The sequence below is a fragment of the Dicentrarchus labrax genome, unplaced genomic scaffold, assembly GCF_905237075.1.
Source record: "Dicentrarchus labrax unplaced genomic scaffold, dlabrax2021, whole genome shotgun sequence".
Lineage (NCBI taxonomy): Eukaryota > Metazoa > Chordata > Actinopteri > Moronidae > Dicentrarchus > Dicentrarchus labrax.
In genome coordinates, this window is record NW_026136716.1 from 2,308,346 (window position 1) to 2,328,653 (window position 20,308).

The 20,308-nt window shown below is 41.4% G+C and overlaps 1 protein-coding gene across 1 annotated transcript; it reads left to right on the forward strand.

The window, feature by feature from the left end:
* The first annotated feature begins 1,167 nt into the window (after positions 1 to 1,167).
* On the forward strand, positions 1,168 to 18,731 carry nab1b (NGFI-A binding protein 1b (EGR1 binding protein 1)). Its single transcript, XM_051426933.1, has 8 exons — positions 1,168 to 1,669; positions 7,116 to 7,918; positions 8,033 to 8,166; positions 8,409 to 8,460; positions 9,958 to 10,077; positions 12,254 to 12,416; positions 15,349 to 15,495; positions 15,714 to 18,731. Exons 2-8 carry the CDS (start codon positions 7,118 to 7,120, stop codon positions 15,788 to 15,790), a joined length of 1,494 nt encoding a protein of 497 aa, XP_051282893.1. The 5' UTR covers positions 1,168 to 1,669; positions 7,116 to 7,117; the 3' UTR covers positions 15,791 to 18,731.
* Positions 18,732 to 20,308: the final 1,577 nt, after the last annotated feature.

Here is a 20,308-nt window from a genome sequence, read left to right on the forward strand (position 1 = left end):
GTGTCTGTGTGTGTGTCTGTGTGTGTCAGTGTGTGTCTGTGTGTGTCAGTGTGTGTCAGTGTGTGTCTGTGTGTGTCAGTGTGTGTCAGTGTGTGTCTGTGTGTGTCAGTGTGTGTCAGTGTGTATCTGTGTGTGTCAGTGTGTGTCAGTGTGTGTCTGTGTGTGTCTGTGTGTGTCTGTGGGTGTTGAACCTGCCTGTGTTTGGTATTCCGTGCAGAAAGCCTCCCACGCCCCGTGTGTCCGCCCACGCGCGGATTTGCGTCACGCAGGGAGCAGCGTGGGCGAGAGAGAGAGAGAGAGAGAGAGAGAGAGAGAGAGAGAGACAGAGAGAGAGACAGAGAGAGAGAGAGAGAGAGAGAGAGAGAGCAGAGAAGAGAAGAGAGAGAGAGAGAGAGACAGAAGAGAGAACAGAGAGAGAGAGAGAGAGAGAGAGACAGAACAGAGAGAAAAGAGAACAGAGAGAGAGAAGAAGAGAGAGAGAGAGAGAGAGAGAGAACAGAGAGAGAGAACAGAGAGAGAGAGAGAGAGAGAGGTTCTGAGGCAACCGCGCGGAATATCCCAGTCTGCTGCGCGCGTGAAGCTGCGCGCGGTTACAACGTGACAACACAGGAAGCGCTGACAAAAATAAAAGCATCTGACATACGATTAGACATGGGGGGGGCATAATACCTCAAGTGGCATAATAATAACAACAATAATAATAATAACAATAATAACGATAATAATAACAATAACAATAATAACGATAATAATAATAATAACAATATTAATGATAATAATAATAATAATAATAAACTTTATTTGTATCGCATCTCTTAAAACCAGAGTTATACAAAAACAACGATGTGCAAAGATAACATATAAAACGCCTAAATTACTCTGAAAATAAAGAGATTAAACAAAATATAAAAGAACAATAATATATATATATATATAGAGAGAGAGAGAGAGAGAGAGAGAGAGAGAGAGATGTTGAGCCGCTGTGTTTGTGTGTTAATAATAACATTCATATAACAAAATAAACAGGAGTAGGAGTATGTACACATTTTAGAGGAGTATATTTTAATGCTTTTAATCTTGAATCCAGCCTCTTCTTCTCTAAACGCTCATGAGCGGTGCTTTTATTTTGTCACGCCAGCCGGATGTGTGTGAGTTGAGAGTGGTGAACAGTGCAGGGGAGTGGAGAGACGCTGGGAGAAGACTCACACACACTCACACACACACTCACTCACACACATTCATTATACCCGCGCACACACGCAACACACACTTGGAGGAGAAAGACGCACCAAAAAGGCGCACGAAGGTCAGCGGCGTTTCACTCATATTCTGCGTGGTTTGTTTTCTCTCTCTCAACGGCAGGAGAAAAGAAAAAGTTTCCAGAAAGAGAGGAAGACAAGAGGAGTGTCGCTCGGGTCGAGCACGCATAGACAATCGGCTCTCATTGGCTTCTTTTTGTCCTGGAAATAATTTTTCAGTTTCTTCCCTCGGGTTGATATTTTTGATTTTACGCGCCTGGCTGTGCCTGGCTGTGCCCGGGGGGATCCCTCTGCTGAGAGCGGCTCATCTGCACTGACGAGCCGGTGTTTGATCAACAGTCCAGAAGAAGGAGAAAGAGAAGAAGAAGAGCTGGATCAGGGCGGACCAAAGGGAGCCAAAAACTCACCAGGTAGGCACAATTAGACATGGATTTAATCCTGCATGTTACCTGCTGCTGCTGCTTTTAACCTCAGCTCATATTTGTGCAAAGAGACGCAATAATATTACAGAGAATGCGTTAAAACCCCGCACAGTGTCTGTAAACTCAGCAGATTCGCGGTGAAAGTCCGAGTATCTGCACTGGAAAAGTGTAGAAACACTCAAATAGATCAAAATACCTTAAAGGAATATTACTGTGTGTTAAACTCAGCACCACACACAGACCACACGACTTAATGTGAGTATTATAGAGATTAAAATACCAATTGTAGCCACTCCTGTTCGTGATGAATGTCCATTATGAGCTGAAAGGTGACAGTGTCATTGTAAACACTGAGCACCAACTTACTGCTCGACCCATTCAGGTTATTTCTGAAACATTATTCACTTAATAATTCCATGAAATTAGGCGTTAAGATGCTCTTAAGGACTGAGGACACCTCTCTCTCTCTCTCACACACACACACACAGACACACACAGTCACACACACACACACACACACACACACAGACACACACAGTGAGGATGATTGTATTATTGTTCTACACTAGAAAACTGGGAAATTCCTCCTGCATCACTGTAAGTTCAAGTATAGATGGAGGTGCTGAGGTAACCGTGTCTGCTGCGTGGCACTTCACCTGGAAAGCTAGTGAGTGTGTGTGTGTGTGTGTGTGTGTGTGTGTGTGTGTGTGTGTGTGTGCGTGGTGCCATTGTGCCAGCACACGCCTCGCCTCTCCAGGTGAAAAGGCGAACTGGCTAAACTCGCTTTGTGAAGCAGGACTTCAATTAGAGCCTGCCATTCACACACACACGTACACACACACACACACACACACACACACACACACACACACACACACACGTCTGCTGTGATAAAACTGGAGTAAGATGGCAGGCTGTTAGATATCAGTCTGAGGGTGTTTGTGCAGACGGCTGTTGAACTAACACTCTGACAGTGAGCATTATGAAGAGATTGTCCAGTTTCTATTAGTGGAAACACATTGTGGAGCGTTTATAGCTGCAGAAACCAGGTTTATTTTATTCTTTATTATATTGATGCTTCAGGAGTCACACTGCAGCTATATATAGTAAGTCACTTCACACATTTGCACATTGTGAACTAAAGCCAGGAGACCTTCAATGTCACAAAAGTGGAAACATCTGTTAGTTGTGTTCTTGTATTTAGGGCTGAAACTAACAAGTTCTTCATTTGTCAGAAATGAGTGAAACATGTCTGTTCCTTAAGAGCCCAAAGACACAAATATGTTCAATTTACTATCACACACGTCAGATTAAAGCATCAAACCCTCATTTCTAATAGAATATTTGGTGGAGATAATATATCTTATTGTGATACTTGTAAATGTGCAGTAAAGGAATTATTTAATGCATTATGGTGTTATAATGTACTGAATGCATCGAGCTACTCGCCTCTGTAAATGAGAGCGGGCTGTGGGAGTGTGTAGGAGAAACTACGGTGGCCGTGACACTTGAGAAAAGCCCCCATCTAGAGCCAGTGTTTGGTTTGTCCCTTCTGGGCTACTGTAGAAAGAAACATGGCGGTTCAACATGGTGGACTCCGTAGAAGAGGACCAGCTCCCTAAATTTAACTTTATAAACCTCCAGAAACCCGGATGAAAACATACCTATGAATATTCTATTAAATGAAACCTTTACGAACTTGACAACCGACAATCATTAGGCAGCTATTGGCCGGTACAGCGTGTGGAGGTGTGTTCATGCTCCTTCAGCTACTTCTGTAACTCTTCACTTGTACAACCAGCACCATCGAGGCTGCAATGAACGTGTGCAGGTCTCTCTGTTTGAGGCCGTAAAGAACAAGTATAAAGGCCTTCAGACGTTCTCGGACTGTTTTAAAGAAACTGACGTAGTATAAAGACAGGAATGTAAAGATATATCACAGTTCTGTCGTAAGACAAATATTTATATAAATATGAATCATGGTATCAAGGCTCAAAGTTTATACCCGATCTGAGAAATAAGAAAGGATTCTTTTATATTATTTTAGATATTTTTGTCTTAAAAGGGAATCTTTAATTTGTCTTCAGTCTAAAATCTAAAATATTATTGTGAACCTTTGAGTTGAGTGTTTGGTTACATCCCTTTGTAAAGAACACACCACAATCTGCATAAAAAAGCCCTCAGTTTATCTTCACATCGCTGCTATCTAGCGGTTGGGGGTAGTATGTAAGAGATCACCAGTGTGGTTTCTATGTCTAACTATCTGTTAGTATTTATTTTTACCTTTTTACACAAATATCTGCACTTTCTGCTCCTTACAAGTTCCTTACTTTAGTAAGTTTAGTTTTATTGCGTCTGAAGGGAATTGTCGAAAATATATATATATATATATATATATAAATAAGACTGAGTTTCAGTTCATTTTGTACAGAAACAGCTGTTAGAAATATTCTGTAGAGAAACAAAGACACTTTTGTATTGAATCAGTGTCCGTACTTCTAGTTGAGTAAATAATGTGTGTACTTTTTAAATAATCTATTCTCTAAATGTAGAGATAATGAGGATTTCCTGTCATAAACGCTACAGTCAGAGCAGCACAACTGAGTTTATTGCAACTATATTTAAAGTAATTTGAGTTATCAGTGCATTCAGCCATACATTTTACCAAAAGTAAATGTACATTTTTCTTACAACTTTTGCCACATTTGAGTCCCAAACCTTTAGTCAGGCTTTAATAAAGGATCTTTAGTCATGAATCATAAGTTGAATGGTCACGTTTTCCACTTGTTTTTTCTTGAGCTGGTTGTTGCATCATGATGCTCGTACTGATTGGCGTGATATTACTTTCCCACAGTGACTGTGCTGCGTCACTACTTTCTTTTACAGCACTCTCTCTGGTGTTACGTTAAAGGCTCGTGTTGACGCAGACTGTAGTTGTGATATAGATGGAAATTCAGAAGGTTGAGCCGCTGAAAAGTTCTCAGGAAATAATGAGCGCTTTTATTGAGTTTCATCTTTTTGACTTGGCTTCTACTTACAAATGCTACATTTGCACATTTTTATTTGGGCTTTAAGTACCTTGAGCACCTCACATACATCCTCCCAGTGTCCTACACTCAAACTCACAACCTTCATTTTAAGCCGGTTTCTATTCCAGAAAAAGCTTAATTTTCTGTTTTTAGAATAAAAAGAAATGGATTGATTAAAATAATAGCTTAAAAAAGAGAATTAATTACGTAAGTTGCCATCTTTACTCCACTCCAGATGTGTTCACAGGTGACACTGTTTGTATTCGGATTGTTATTTCTGGTATTGTGTTTCTATATTTCTGTTTTTAGTGGCGTACTGTAGAGATTAAAGGAGCAGTGTGTAGCATTTAACAGTGAACTAACTGAATGAGAACGGGAATGGCGGACTCTATGGAAACATCTGTAGATAAAAACAGTTCATTCTAAAAAAACACGTTACAAGTTACAAAGACAATGAACAAATAAATAGTTTAAACTTTATTAACTATAGAACTTTACTAAATGGATCTACTGACACGTCACAACAACCTGTTTCAACTAACTTTTTGTTGCCTGTCTGGTTTTTCGTGGATATTAACGATCCACTGTGCTATCAGCCGGCTGCCAGCAGGTCGGCCAAACGGCAAAAGCTTGAAATAAAACTCGAGGTATAGACTTATAGATGATCATTTTAGCACGGTCTTCTCTCAGGCAGCGTTTGTCTTTCCTAACTCAGTCAGGCTGAGTCAAGGCCTGCCTGGCTCCCTGGGCTGAGGCTCTCTGGGCCTATTCTGGGCGAGGCGAGCCCACCACCTACACATCCTGCAGGGGTGGAGAGAGGCATGTGGTCCTCCCAGCAACCCGGGCCTGCTGACTGCCACTCCTCTGTTAGCTAGGCCTCCGCAGGGCCTCACATGCACATAGGAAGAGTCATAAACAAGCCTCTTTCAGACCTCCACTTTTGCTTTTTCTCAAATTTAAGGTGGCAAGTGACAAGTATTTGGCGCAGATGTGAGCGTTTCTCTGCTTTTGTAAGGGTTGAGATTGGAAGGCAGAGTGAATGACGGCGTCGCTTTCGAAGATAAATCCTCATCTGACGAGCCGACAGGACAGCCAAACATACATCCAGAAAAGGTTTATTCACAGGGCTCTGCAAGTGTGGAATCTGCCCTCATGCATGTGGAGCTAAAATAGACACGGATTAAAAATAACAGCATTTCATTACTATGTGCATTCATGCAGAATATATAGTATTAAACTACTGGATTAAAGGTCTCTGCTCATTAGTAGATCACTGTAAAATTAGCCTTGTAAAAACCTTTGTAGTCTTTAACCCATTCCCATTCTGAGACATGAATACATTCAAGTTTAAACACCTGAAAAGATGTCAATAACTAAACAAGGTTAAGCAGAAATCCTTAAAAATCCCACCAGTAGCATTTATTCTAAAAATGCAAGGCACTCGTGGCATTCTTGATGGAAAAGTCGTCCATCTAGTCGCCAAATTTAACCTTTTCACACACCTGCTGAGGTTTGATAAACCGCTATCGTGCACCTGCCAAGAATAATATGTACAGTCCAAATATAAGTCTGAACGTGTCTCCATGTCGGTGTACAGCGGTAATTTTGGTGCAGAACGCAAAACATCCAATAAAGATTTGGATGTTTGACCAAAAAACCTCAACTCAAGGTCAATTTTCTACCTTAAACCCGCATCTCGGCCTTTAGTGATTTTCTTTTACTCAAACTATCTCCAAGGTACTTCCAATAGCTGTTTTTTGTGGCTGTTAATTAAACACCCAGGCAGAAAGAGAAATGCTTCCTCTTTGTTAAGAGCACTGTGACACCCAAGAAAAGGCAAATCATCTCAGAGTTAATGTCCTTGGATCCCTGTCTGTCTGACTTAAAGGACAACTTTCTCACCATTTGGTGCTCAGCAGGGGGGTTTCGAGCCCTGCAGTCGGCAAATGACTTGTCTGACATTTCTACATCAGAAATCTTTTGAAGGACTGGACAAGCTATTCAGCTTCAAAGGAACAGTTTGACATTTTTTTATTCTGGCCAAGAGTTTGATGAGAATATCAACACTGCTTTTGTGTCCGTCTGTTAAATATAAAGCTGCAGCAGACAGTTAGCTTAGCTTAGCACAAAGAGTGGCCCGTCTGAAGGTCGAAATCCACCTCGTCTGGTGTATAAATGCAACATGTCCTCTTTACACTGATTAAATTAACAAGATAAAGCGCGATAATTAGTGAGCTTTAGGGGTGCTGGTAGGTCTGTTATCTTTGGACAGAGCCAGGCTAGCTGTTTCCCTCTGTTTTCAGTCTTTGTGCTAAGCTAAGCTAACCTACAGCTTTAGAGTGGTATGAAAGAACAAACTTGGATGAGTCCCATTTTCTAAACACCTGTTGTGCGTCCTCCCTCAGGTATGGCGGCGGTGTTGCCGAGAACCCTGGGTGAGCTGCAGCTCTACCGGATCCTGCAGCGAGCGAACCTGCTCTACTATTACGAGGCCTTCATCCAGCAGGGCGGCGACGACGTGCAGCAGCTGTGTGAGGCCGGGGAGGAGGAGTTCCTGGAGATTATGGCCCTCGTCGGCATGGCCAGCAAGCCGCTGCACGTGCGCCGCCTGCAGAAGGCGCTGCGGGACTGGGTCACCAACCCGGCCATCTTCAACCAGCCGCTCACATCGCTGCCCGTCTGCAGCATCCCCGTCTACAAGCTGCCCGAGGGCTCGCCCACGCTGCTCAGCGGACAGGACCGAGCCAACACGGCCAGTGTCAAGATGCCCAAAGCCGTGGCCGCCGCCTGCTCCGACCCAGGGAAGCTGGATGTGGCACGGGACAAGGTGTCAGCCGGGTCACCCCTGCAGGGCAGCAGCGAGGCTCGATTCTGGTCGGGTCACAGCAACGACAGCGAGCACAGCCTGTCGCCGTCAGACCTCGGCTCCCCGTCCTCTCCGAGGGACGCGTTAGAGGCTCTGGACGCCGCAGCCGTCCAGTCAGTCCTGGAGTGTGTGGACAGGATGGCACCCGGACTTCCTAAGACAGACCTAGCTGAGGTCAAAGAGCAGCTGAAGAACAACAAGAAACTGGCAAAGATGATCGGACACATCTTTGAAATGAGCGACGATGACCCGCGGAGGGAAGAGGAGATTCGTAAATACAGCGCCATCTATGGACGCTTCGACTCCAAGAGGCGGGATGGCAAACACCTGACGCTGCACGAGGTTCAATGCTGAAATAACCTGCTTGATAAACTCATTTGTCCTCAGATTCCTACTTAAGATTTCTGTGTGTTTTTTCCCTAAACTAACTTCTGACTCACTGTGTGTGATGTGCAGCTGACAGTGAACGAGGCAGCGGCTCAGCTCTGTATGAGGGACATGGCTCTGCTGACACGTAGAGACGAGCTGTTCGGACTTGCCCGCCAGATTTCCAGAGAGGTCACCTACAAATACACCTACCGCACCAGCAAGTAAGAGCTTGAACTGTCTTAATTTATGTTTCCAGCTATATTGTTGAAGAAATGATTTGAAGTTTATGGAGCATCTTACCTACCTGACGTTGACCTATTTTGGTATTCATGCTGTTTGTACTTTTCACTGAAAAAAGAAAACTCAAGGAGCCGACCTTAGCTGACAGGAAGTGGTTTTGAAGAAAACCCCTCTGTTCTGATGTATAAAGTCCTGAAGTGTATTTCCTGATGTTTCTCTGCAGGTCTCGCTGTGGAGACAGAGACGAGCCGTCCCCTAAAAGGATTAAAACAGAGGTAAGTGAAACAGCACTGCGGTGAGATAAAGCCGTGCTCTGGGGGTATTAATGCTAATACCAACCATATTTATTACAATATGGATTTGTTTTCCAGCGGATATGATAATTGATATATACATTTCCCATTATCGGGCGATAATTATTGTGCATTGTCTTAAAGCAATCAAAACTAGTTTAGTTACACAAAACAAGCAATTTGATGACACCTTAATCCTTGGGAAACTATTTGGGGCGTCACCTGTTTAACTGATGTTTTATAGCAGTCTTCAGTTAAAAAACAATAGATGACTTAGATATCGACACATCTGTACATATTGCTGAGGATGTAAAGACGAAGGTTTGGCAGCTGGAGCTCCTCTGTGTGCGGAGAGGACGCAGCAGCAACAGCCTTGAACAGAGTACAAAGCGACCTCTCAGCGTTCTTCTCCTCACACACTTGGCTGAGAGCTTTCTTTGAGCTCTGAATGGCTCCTCTCAGTTTGTAAACCAATGATCGAAAACATGTGGCGGCTGCGAGCTCTGCAGGGATTTCAACCAAGACGAAGAGCTGCAGATGAACAGACACCTGCTCGCAAAAACTAGTCTGAGCTCCCGAAAGGGGGGAATTCCTGCCAGATTTACTTAGAGGACGCAGTTCTGCAGAAACCGAAAAACTCCCAAAAACTCCAGTTTGTTTTTTGAGTTGTTTTATTATCAAAAGAAATGTAGAAAGTATTTGGAAGTAATAATAGCACTGAGACTAATAATATGTTCCTAATCTGCCATTATTGATACTATTGAGAATATAAAAATAACATTTTTGGATTGTCAGAGGTAATAATACTGGTGCTTATATTAGATTTTTAATACTTAACCATTATTTAAGTTATACTTTTTCAAAAATGGTATTTATAAACGAGTCAAACAGAGAATGTAAAAAATATTTACATCGTGATAATGGCACATAAATATATGCATAAGTTAATAAATAAAAGCAGCCATAATAGAGTAAAGTAGATTAAAATAAACACCTCAAGATTATAAAAGAAACTTTTAAGGAAAAATTTGATTTCTAGCAAAACCAAATCTATCAAACTATTTAAACAGAACATTTACACATATTATGAAGTAGAATCCATAGTTAACAATAATAACAGCTATAATAATAATAATAAACTAACCACCCTTAATGCTGTCTTTCACAGCCTTAAGAATACTGACTCGATAATATCAGAACTATAAAAAAAATATTGTGTAACTGTAAAAACCTCTTTGACTCACGTGTTCTGCAGTGGCTCCCAACAGGTTTGGGTTCATTATACAGTTTTGAGTCTAATATGAAATATCTATAAAATATGTCACTGAGTCCGTTTACTACATGAGAGAAAAGGCGTCACTGAAGGAAAAAGGTTGGGAACCACTGATCTACTATTTCAACAAACGTTGAATTCCCCTCAAAATGTTACACAAAAAACGACAGCGATAAGGTTAAAGGTGAACTTTTTCTCTCCTTCAGGAGAACTTCTTCGACATCCAGGAGGCGCTGCAGGCCATCCACATGAGGCAGGAGATGCTGAGGGAGCAGCTGGCCTGCGCCAAGTCGAAAGGAGAAGAAACCGTTGGACGAAATCTGCAGGTAGGCAGACGGGTGAGATCAGATTCGTGGTGGAAACTGTTGCCGTTTGATTGACTCCCCCAAAATCCCAAACCCACAGTTGTGTTTCAGAACATTAACGGGAAGATGGGAGGACGGGGGAGCAATAACAAAATGAGGGAGTGAATCTTTGAAGGCAAGGCGGTTTTATTTATAAAGCGTGTTTCACCCACAAAGGTAGATTCAAGGTACCACAGTGTAGTTAAAAGCAAGATAAAACAACATCATGCAAACAGAGATAAATCTATATCTGTATGAAAAATAAAGCTAAAAGAAGAAATAAATGTGAATTATAATAGCGCAATAATAATAATAATAATAATAATGAAATTCTTGTGGAGTGATTTGAAGGCCAATCCAAGCTGGTTATTGTCAGGACAGATTCTTCTTTTACAAACTCCACTAAGAATCTATTGAGTGAGCTTCCTCTGATGTATAAGTGACAAACAGATGATCATTAAATCTTTTAAAATGGACTACAAAGCACTCAGAGAGCCTGTATCTCCGTGAAGGATTAACACATATTGTGTGTGTATCACAGCCTAATATAGTGTCTTCTTCCATTGTTGTAAAACTCATTAATGAGCCTCACTGTTGTTCCTTCATTACCATGAACACACTGTAGTTTATTTTGACTCCGTCCTGCTGCCACAAATAGTCCCCAGTAAATGTAGTGTCTTTATTTGTTTGATAAAGAACTACAGAGAGCAGCTGTAGGAACTTACTGAGCCTACCTTAAACATGAAACGACATATTTCTGAGGTGTTTTTAAATTCTTCAGTAGGAACCAATGGAGAGCCACAAACAGGAAGTCAGAAAGTGTGAGTGAGACACACCAACGCATTGTGGTCCTCTTGCTAAACAATCTAAAACAACGAAAAATTACTTGTTTTTTGTTTTAACTTTCCACCAAATTCCATTTAAATTTTTTACGTTTTTAAGATCCTGAAAACTGAAAATGAAACCTTCTTTTGAAGTATGTATAAGAATGTAGTAAGAAGGGCCACTTACTACATTTGGATTGCTCATTGCCTATTTTTCCTTTTGTCAAACGATTACGGCAAAGATCGATAATGAAAGCAACACACAACATTTAGTTTTCTTTCTTTCTGATATTATGGGATAACGCTCAAACGAATCAGCTGTCAGGTTCTCACCAGCAGATGTTTTTGGCAGCAGGATCCAGTTTGATCCCAGTAATGGTCTTTATTGGTTTCTGCTGCTGTGGCTTGTTCCTAATTAGAGCCGGAGTGTGGGAGGAGAGCTTTATGATAACTAATTACGCAGGAAACATGTTCATTTGAAGTGCTTGTGGAGGACACATGATTCTTGTGTGAAGGTGTCTGCCTCCATGTATTTGCCTGTATGCGGCTCTCTCTGCTGTCTGCGTGGCTGCAGTTACACTTGTCATTTTGATGTGATTTCTCAGAAATCGCATTCAGGAGAAGAAGAGATTTCATGGCTGCATTCACACCGCAGGCCCTCTGAGCCGCCGCTCATATCAGACGTTTCACTGTGAGGATGTAAAGCATGTCCCGTAATGATCTGAGCTGACAGTGACGTGCAGACTGACAATAAGCAGATATAACTGCTGTTTTTATTCCTGCACTTTTCCATGAATCTGAGGTGTCAACTGTTTGTCAGTTTTTGCTTCATTCGTCCTCCATGTTAATGTTCAACGACTGCCGGAAGGTGGAATTGTAACGTAAGCGATCACAGTGTCACGTTTAACGAGCCAAAATGTGAAGAAAAACAGGAAACTAACAGCAAACCACCACACTTGTGAAACTAACGTGAAAGAATTTGAACATATCAACGTTTTAACAATCATACATACTGCTTGGCTAGTGTTAGCTCTAATGCAGAGACTACAGGGCGCAGGGACTCGTTACTCGTTTCACTATCAGAAGTCTGGGAGAGCTGCACAATTCAATTATTTATCCCCATTGTAGTTAACAAAGGCGTAAATGCTCTATGGGCCTCCGTGGCTGATTCAGAGGTCTGTGTCATAACATCCTAAAAAAGGTTGTTCTAGAAAAGTCACATTAGTGTCTTCCATCCAGTTTAATTTTAAAGATCATGTTGTTTTCCGCTGTAGTTTCTTGACTTCATATATTTGCTCCTGTAATTCCTCCTATAATCTGTTTGTGTCTATCAGATGCAGCTGGAGCGTCTGCTGGCCAGGCAGATGGAGATCCTGCAGGACGCCGCCGTCCAGGAGCGACTCCAGGCTCTGGACTGGAGGATTCCCCCCGCCGCCTTAAAGTACCTCAACGACGCCCAGAACACCAACGGAGCTGACGCCACCAGGGACCACCAAGGTAGGGCATCATCGACATTTTACTGACAAAATTGCTGCAATTAATAAAAAACTGAAACACAAAAGACATGAAAAGAGACTGGTGGAAGGCTAAGCACTTAACTAGAACTACTTTATTTTTTATCTGTTTTCACAGCTCCAATCTGAGTAAGAATATTTGATGTAACTCGACGACACAGAAATACTAAATTTGAAGCATAAATCTCACCTTTGTTGGGCTTGTTCAGGTTTAGTTTGAGCATCGTGGTTTGCCAAGTTGTAACTGGCTCACTGCTGCCCCTAATGTCCAATCAGGAGAAAACATCGAGCTGTGGTTTGCATTGTTTGCTGTTCAGCTCAACAGAAACAATCAGAGCCTAATATGACTTGATCTTTCATGCAGGTTAATTTGAAGAGATTTATTTCATGTCATAAATGCCACAGGATGTGTACGTCGCTGTGTGGATGGAAACAACACCTATGGGTGCTGATTTTCCGCACCCGGTTGTGGCAGCTGTCACTTTTTTTTAAGCTTTGACTTCTCAAACACAAGGGGAGGAGGAAGAGAGAAAAAAAGATGCATCATTATTCAGGATCTTACTTCTCCTCAGGGCCTCGTCTCATTTTCATCCCTTTCCTCCCTCACCCACTCCCGACAGCTCATTATATCGCTGTTCCCACAAATCCCACAATGCACCTGTAATTATCACTCCCACGCCTGTTTACCTCCAGCCAGTTGCCTGGAGGGGGGCGTCTCTCTCTCTCTCTCTTTCTCTGTCAACCTCTCTCTACCTCTCGCTCTCCTCCCCCTCTTCTCTGCTTTTCTTCCTCTTTTTCTTCCTCTTGTCCCTTTTCTTTTTTCCTCTCTGTCACTTGTCATTTCTTTCCTTCCCCTTCATGTCCTCTTCCATTTCTTAAGCTCTCTCTGCTATACCACTGTTTTTTATTTCATCCTTTCTTTTCCTGTATATACTGTATGTCTTCTCTTTTTATATTCTCTCTTTCTAGACACTAAAACAGCTCAACTAGACAAGTAAAATTGACTCAGTATCACCACAAAGTTGCCAAAACCTGCTTGCGATTGAATATCCATGTATTTTGCCAGAGATGAATAACATAGAGCCAGAGTGTTTTATTTATTCACCACCAGTACATTTCAGTATATTTTCCAACAATGAATCAATTAATTTAAAAGAAAGTTTTGGCAACTGGTAACTATTTTGATAATAGATTTTGTAATATGTGACATTAAACTGAATATATTATATACATCACCTTGAGATGTCAGACATTATAACTGGCATTTTTCTGTATTTTATATCTAGAGCTATGCAATATGATGATATATCATCATATTGTCACATGACCCCTGAAATCTGATTGGCCACCCCATTATCCTTACTTCTTCCACCCTACACTCCCTTCTTCCCCAAGTCTCCCCTGTGCAGACGTGCCCACTCTAGGTTAATCCCCTGTCGTTTTTGGGCAAAAACATGTTGTTGTTTCTTGCATGTGGTATAAAGGTGTTGTTTTCGCCTAGCATATTAGAATATTTCTGCATACTGGGTTCCATAAACATTGTTGGAATTGTATAAATTGGGTATGACCAGAAAGCCAAGACACATGCCACTACTGCATAAGTTTGTGCCCCTCTTGTGCCCCCTCCAGTCAAAGAAGTCTGGAAACGTGCCTGCAGACAGGTCCCCACAACTCAACCACTAGCCTCTTTTACCACCTCTTTTACCATGAGAGCCACAAAAGTATGGTCGAGTGCTAAAAACAAACTCCAGACACCTTAAAAGGGTTTTACATGCAGCACACCATATGGCAGAAATTTGAAGATGGAGAACAAGCTGCCGTTGCAACTTACTTGACAGAAAATGTGCTCATTATCTGGATCTAAACTGACCCAAATGTAACAATAAAAATGATGAGTCAAAAAAGTAATCAGCAGATTAATCAATAATGAAAATAGTAATTGGCCGCAGCCCTAAAATTGTGGTGCAGTGTTCAGAGAGTGAAGACAATCCAAAGAAACAGTTTCAAAATATGGACATGTAAGCACCATATCCTGTTTTCAGAAACTTGGTTTTAAGAAAGCTACAGTTACTATGCTAGCTGAAGCTCTCTGATACTGTGGCACTTAAACACCTTATCCAGGTTACTGTCTGCCATGTACGCAGGTGCCTCATCAACTATAGTTGCATAGAAGTCTGGAAAACAAAAATATGATGATCGACAATTGAATTGACGGATTGAAATGAAAGTGATAGAAAAAGTCAGTAGTGCAAAGGAGAAACTTGAGTGTCGCTCTCATCTAACATTGTTGGCAAAAAGCCAGAAACCAAAGTGGGTTCATCTTTCACCGCTGAGGTAACTCAGCTGATACAGAAAAGACATGAAGTGGCTGTTATATTGAGGAGTCAAGTACTCACCTGCACGCAAATGAATAGAAAGCTAAATAATGTTTTAATCACATAGATCTATAAGTAGTAGTAACATATAGGATACAAGTGTGCATGTGAACTTAATCTGTAAAATGAAGTATTAACTGCATGTCAATATTAAGCATAGAGCAGTCTAGTGGTGCAGAAAATACAGTAAAACCTTCCTTTCTCTTTATTTCTTTCTGGCTTTCTCTCAAAGGAAATTAAAGGCAAACACAAGGGCTCAGGAGTTTAACTTACACAAACACAGGCTTTGTTACCACTGGGAATATTGAACATGTAGAACAAAACTAGTGTTCTGGGCTGATGTTTGCCTTTATCCAACTGGATTGACTTAAGTCTAATTCTGATTAATGATAAATACAGCTTGATTGAATGTTTATTTATCATTGATTGGTAAATACTACACAGTAGCAAGAGCTGATCCTGAGGCGAGTTAAGAAGTTCTGAGCAAAATGAGAATAATCCTGTTTGTTTTTTGTGTTTCTGTCTATATCTGTCCTCCAGATGAACGACCAATCAACTTGCGGGTGGTTAGTCAGACCATGCAGGAAGGCGACCTCCCACTGGGCAAGCAGCTAGCCAATGAACTGAAGCGCCATCACAACCACAACAACAACAACAACACAGACGAGACCAAAACACCAGCAACAGGTTAGTGATGTTGAGGCTGCTATCCAGGGCTCACAGTGGGCAAGTGGGTAGAGGGTTTAGGCCTTGCTCGAAGACACATTAGGCAAGAGCTTGGGTACATAAAATCTGTATTAAATTTGCTCTACAGTTACTAATTTGTGAGCTTCTACAAGGATTTATGTTGCATTATAAACCTCTTTGCTGATGATTCTGTCCTTTATCTTCATCTTCAACTTTAGAAAACGGGACATCGCAGAGAGTGTCCAGCAACACAGACAAGAAGACGATCAAGTCAGAGCCGGAAGACTCCACATAGTGCCTCCTGCCTCGCTCTACCACCCTCCTTTACCCCTTGTACCCACCCTCAATTCATTCTACTCACACTTGACAGTATGCAGTTATTACCCGTCAATACATAGATACTAAGCAAGCACAGCCACAGTAGAGCCTTAACAACCAATGTTGCCTCATGAATAGCATTTATTTTTCTTTGATTTTGTGTTTTTGTTTTGTTTTTTTGTTTAAAAGGTATTTGCCAAAGCACCTAGAGAGCATGTCGAGAAGCCCTTCAGTGCTCCACAGGTCTTTGTCTGTTGATTAACTGTACACGTTAGATAATGTAATTTAAGAGCGATCTGTTGCAGACATTTGTATACTATTTACCTCTGCCTGGGTGGTATTTTTGTTGCTTTCTTTGGACAGCCAGTTTACAGGCTGTGGCGCCGGGTTGAGTCTTAACTCAAATGTAGATTCAGAGATGAAACAGAAGCAAAATGTCCAAACTGTGGCACGTTCAGCATCTTTTATATGACTACCATATTCAATGTTTGATGGCCTCCTTTACTCACTTGTACCGTAAAGCTGCAGATGCTACCTGTATTAAGTCTAAAATTTCAAATTCCAAAATATTTCAAGTATCCAGTTTTTCTCACAATCAGATTTTAAACTACAGTAGTGGTGGTGCTTCTTTCGGGGTGGTAAATCCCCCACTTTGGTCCAGACAGAAATATTTTGATAAATGGATTGCCATGAAAATTTGGTAAGGAGATTCATACACCTCAGAGGATAAATCCTAAAGACTTTGGTGGTCCTCTGATATTTGATTTAACGCCATCTGCAGGTCAGAGTGAAATATCTCGACATTATGAAGTCAAAACTTAATTGCCCAGTACTTTGGTTTATCACCAAATACCTGCAGAACTAATGATATTCCCATCAGCCACAGCTGTACATATTGCATGGTGCTAATTAATTTTTAGCTTAGATGTTGACCATGGCAAACACTACTAGCTAAACATTAGCATTTAGCTTAAAGGCCATTCAGGTACAGCCTTGCAGCGTGTCTGTAGACTTCTAGTCTGGAAATATGTGATATGTGGTCTTAATCACTATTACTCTAAAAGTACATTATTAATGCGTTCACAATAGATTCATACGCAGTTGTAATGCATCAACACAGAGTGCTTGATGTTGATGTTTACTGATTTTGAGATGGCTGGTATCCAAACATTCACTGTCCATTTTCATTACTAACAATACAAGGCAACTAGAACTAAATAAGAAGAACTTAAAACCTACCAGCAAAAGCCAAAGATTTAGCAGCATTTGGCTGGCTGCTTATTGTCATTTCCCTGGCCGTCACCCCAGATCTTCTGAGCTCCATCATTCTCCCAAATCCAAGTTAGGTGTCTGCATTTGTACTGTAACTCAAAACAAAGGTGTAAAAGTACTGTAGGGAGATTGAGTTAGGATTCAGCCCGGGTTAGTTTTTTTGTCGTTCACTTAAAATGGGAAAACAGGAGAGGTGGAATTAATCCTTCCTTCCTCGCTCTTGTCTTGTGTATATTTATGGGAGGTAATATAAGAAGAGGATGTATAGCAGTTGTGGAATAACAGCAGGGGACTTCTGTCATTTGTCTTGGCAGGAGTGCTGGGCTGGCATGCCGGAGGCCAAGTTAATTGGTTCATTTCACTTTGTAATTTAGCAAAACACTGCTGTTGAACCGAAACCACGCATCTGCAAACAGGGAGTGTTTCAGGAATAAAGCCTGTGTATTTTTTAGATCCAACCAGCTTTCAGCAGGCCCCACAGATCGTTAAAATCCACTCAACATGTAAACTTTCAACTGAAAGAATCCAATATTAAAGATTGCAGGTATGTGGTTTTTCAACAACAGCAGCAAAAAGCAAAATTCCTGTTTATTGCTGTTCTTCGTGGAGCAGCAGCCTGGGGTCTGTAAATAGTACCAAGATAACAAATAGTGCTAGCCTAATCTCTCAACCAGGGTTTTCCTTTGTCAAGTGTAACTTTGCTGTAGATTTTTGGTGTCAATACAGTGTTTATGTATGTAGAGCAAAAACAAAAAAAGAAAACTTAAGTGTCATTGAGGAAAAAATACAACAGTGTGAAAGTGTCTGGTATATAAAAACATGCTTTACATGATGATAATGTTGATTAGCCTTAGCTCTTAACAGTGTTTAATCCACCTGTGATGGCCATCAGTGCATATTTCAAAGATGTGTTTTTGCTGTTTAGAGGTAATTACATAACAATTAAGTGTTCACTGTGTTTTTATGTGTTTGCCACACTGTGTAAATACGTCTGTTTGGTCCAAAATGATAATAATGTCCATACAATTTGGTCTAACTCTCCTTCCCCCCTTACTCCCTGCAGATAGTTTAGTCTCACTCAGCGTAATGACAGACCAATGCAATATTTATGTAAGTAATAAGTCTATTTGCATACTATATGGATCCATAGTTTTGTCATGTGCTCAGTAACTGTATGTCTGTCAAGGTGGGAATTCACCTGCAACTTGGCAAATGTTTGTGTTGTCTCACTTTTAGTGTGCAAAGATGTGTTCCTTTCATGAAATTCCACGAGGTTGTTTTGTTTCAAGCAGCCACTGTGGCAAGAAAATATGATTTGGAGTCGTGATCTGTTGTAAAAATCTTGTTTACTAAAGCTAAATTAGCTAGAGAATTCTGGGAGATAAGGCCATCGTGGTTCGGGGACAAAAACAATCTTTTGTTTCCAGCCTGATTGCCTCAAACACTGGCCTAGTTAGCGTGACTGTACGATGTTTCAGAGAATAGCGCATGTCTGACCTGCCGTCTCACTGACCACTGTTCTCCTCACTGTTTATTGTAAAGTGATAGATTAGGCTTCACCTAGTTATGCACCTGTTTTTTAAACACTAATATATTTTATTTGTTATACAGCACATAAACATTAAACTTTATTTTTTTGAACTCTATTGTGAGGTGCGTTCTGTGATCAATGTCATCTGAATCCAGCTTAAACCTTGGGTATGTGTGTTGCCGTGGTAATAGGACTGTTGACTGATATAGCCCAGTCAACAATGGATTTTCAAGGCTAATACCTGGACAGAAGATCTATCACATAAAATCTTTTAGGTGTGGTTATTAAATCATTTACAATTCATTGATCAACATCAGCTTATCAGCTTGTTGGTGCTTTATGTTGTATCAACAATAGAGAAAGCTTTAAATGTATCTTCAACATTTCAGCATTTTGGCCAGTTTGACCTCTTTAATAAGAATTATAATCGCTAATAAAGACGATTTATATTTAGGCAAAGAACACCAGACAGATGTTTTGAAGTCATTGCTTAAGTCAGATTATCGAGTACAGTGCTTAAAGGGGCAGAAACGGTCTTTGTAGTGCTGTGATAATAGGTTCTAGTCTTTGGTAACACTATAATGTAGTGATAATAATGTTTTGGTAAATTATATATCAGTTTCCCGCTACTGGGAGGAGCTGGTGGACTTTCAGTGTCTTGCTCATAAAACTGAGTGGATCCCGGCTGGAAAATCTGAGGCGCAGTCATCCTGCAACAACTTTGAAGGTGCCTTTGAGCAAGGTAGGGAAGCCCCAGTGTTTTCCCAGCACAAACAGTAAAAGTGCCTGGTAATCCAAGCAGATAGAGGACAGTTCAACTTCCTTTAAAGGAGCTTCTCTGTTTGTTTGTTTGCTTCTTCTTTTCTCTCTCCTCAGATGAATCCCTGTGCAGGCCATTTGCATCAGCGTCACATCAACACATTGTGAAACTGGCTGATGACTCATTCTGACGCAGGTCCTTTTCACATACCTCCCATCATCCTCCCTCTCTCCACTCCCTCCATCCCTCTCTCGCCCCCCCTCTCTCACACACGTAGACAGATTTTCTCTGGAGAAAAGCTCAGCTCATGAACACCCATGCTTGTTGCTGTTCACAGTGGCAGCCCTGCTCGGCGCTCAAATGGCCACCCCTCCCCTCCCTGTCCTCCTCCTCCAGTGCAAGTCACTGATGATGATGTGTTGCCGTGGCAACGGCTGGAGGTGGGCGGCTCCACGGGCGGTGGGCGGAAGCCAGCCGCTAAGCAGCGTGGGAGGGATCTGCTGAGCGCACCCATCACCCTCATTTTGAAAGGAGCAGGAAGCTGACTGCTTTTGAGAAGGTGTGGGTGTTGGTGAATTATCGCCTCTCCTCCCTGCAGCTTCGTTAGGGATCGCCTTGTTTGTCTCCCTTCCTTCCTTCCTTTGTTTTCTGGTTTAGTGCTGCATGCAGCAAAAATGCAGCGGCTCATGGGAGATTTCTGCACAAAATTAAACTTTGAGAGCTGCTGTTAGTTTGAATGAGTGGCAGCTCTCACGCCTTTATTTCTTTTTTACATGTTGCACCAAAGACAGAAACAAAAGGAAGTGAATGGACAAAATAATTGAAAAGGTTAACTTCAATTGAGAAATAAATATTCTTTAAGGATAAGGTGGCTCTTTTAAGACTAAAAAATTTGCACAACCTCCTACAGCCTTGATATGTTCTGGCCATCA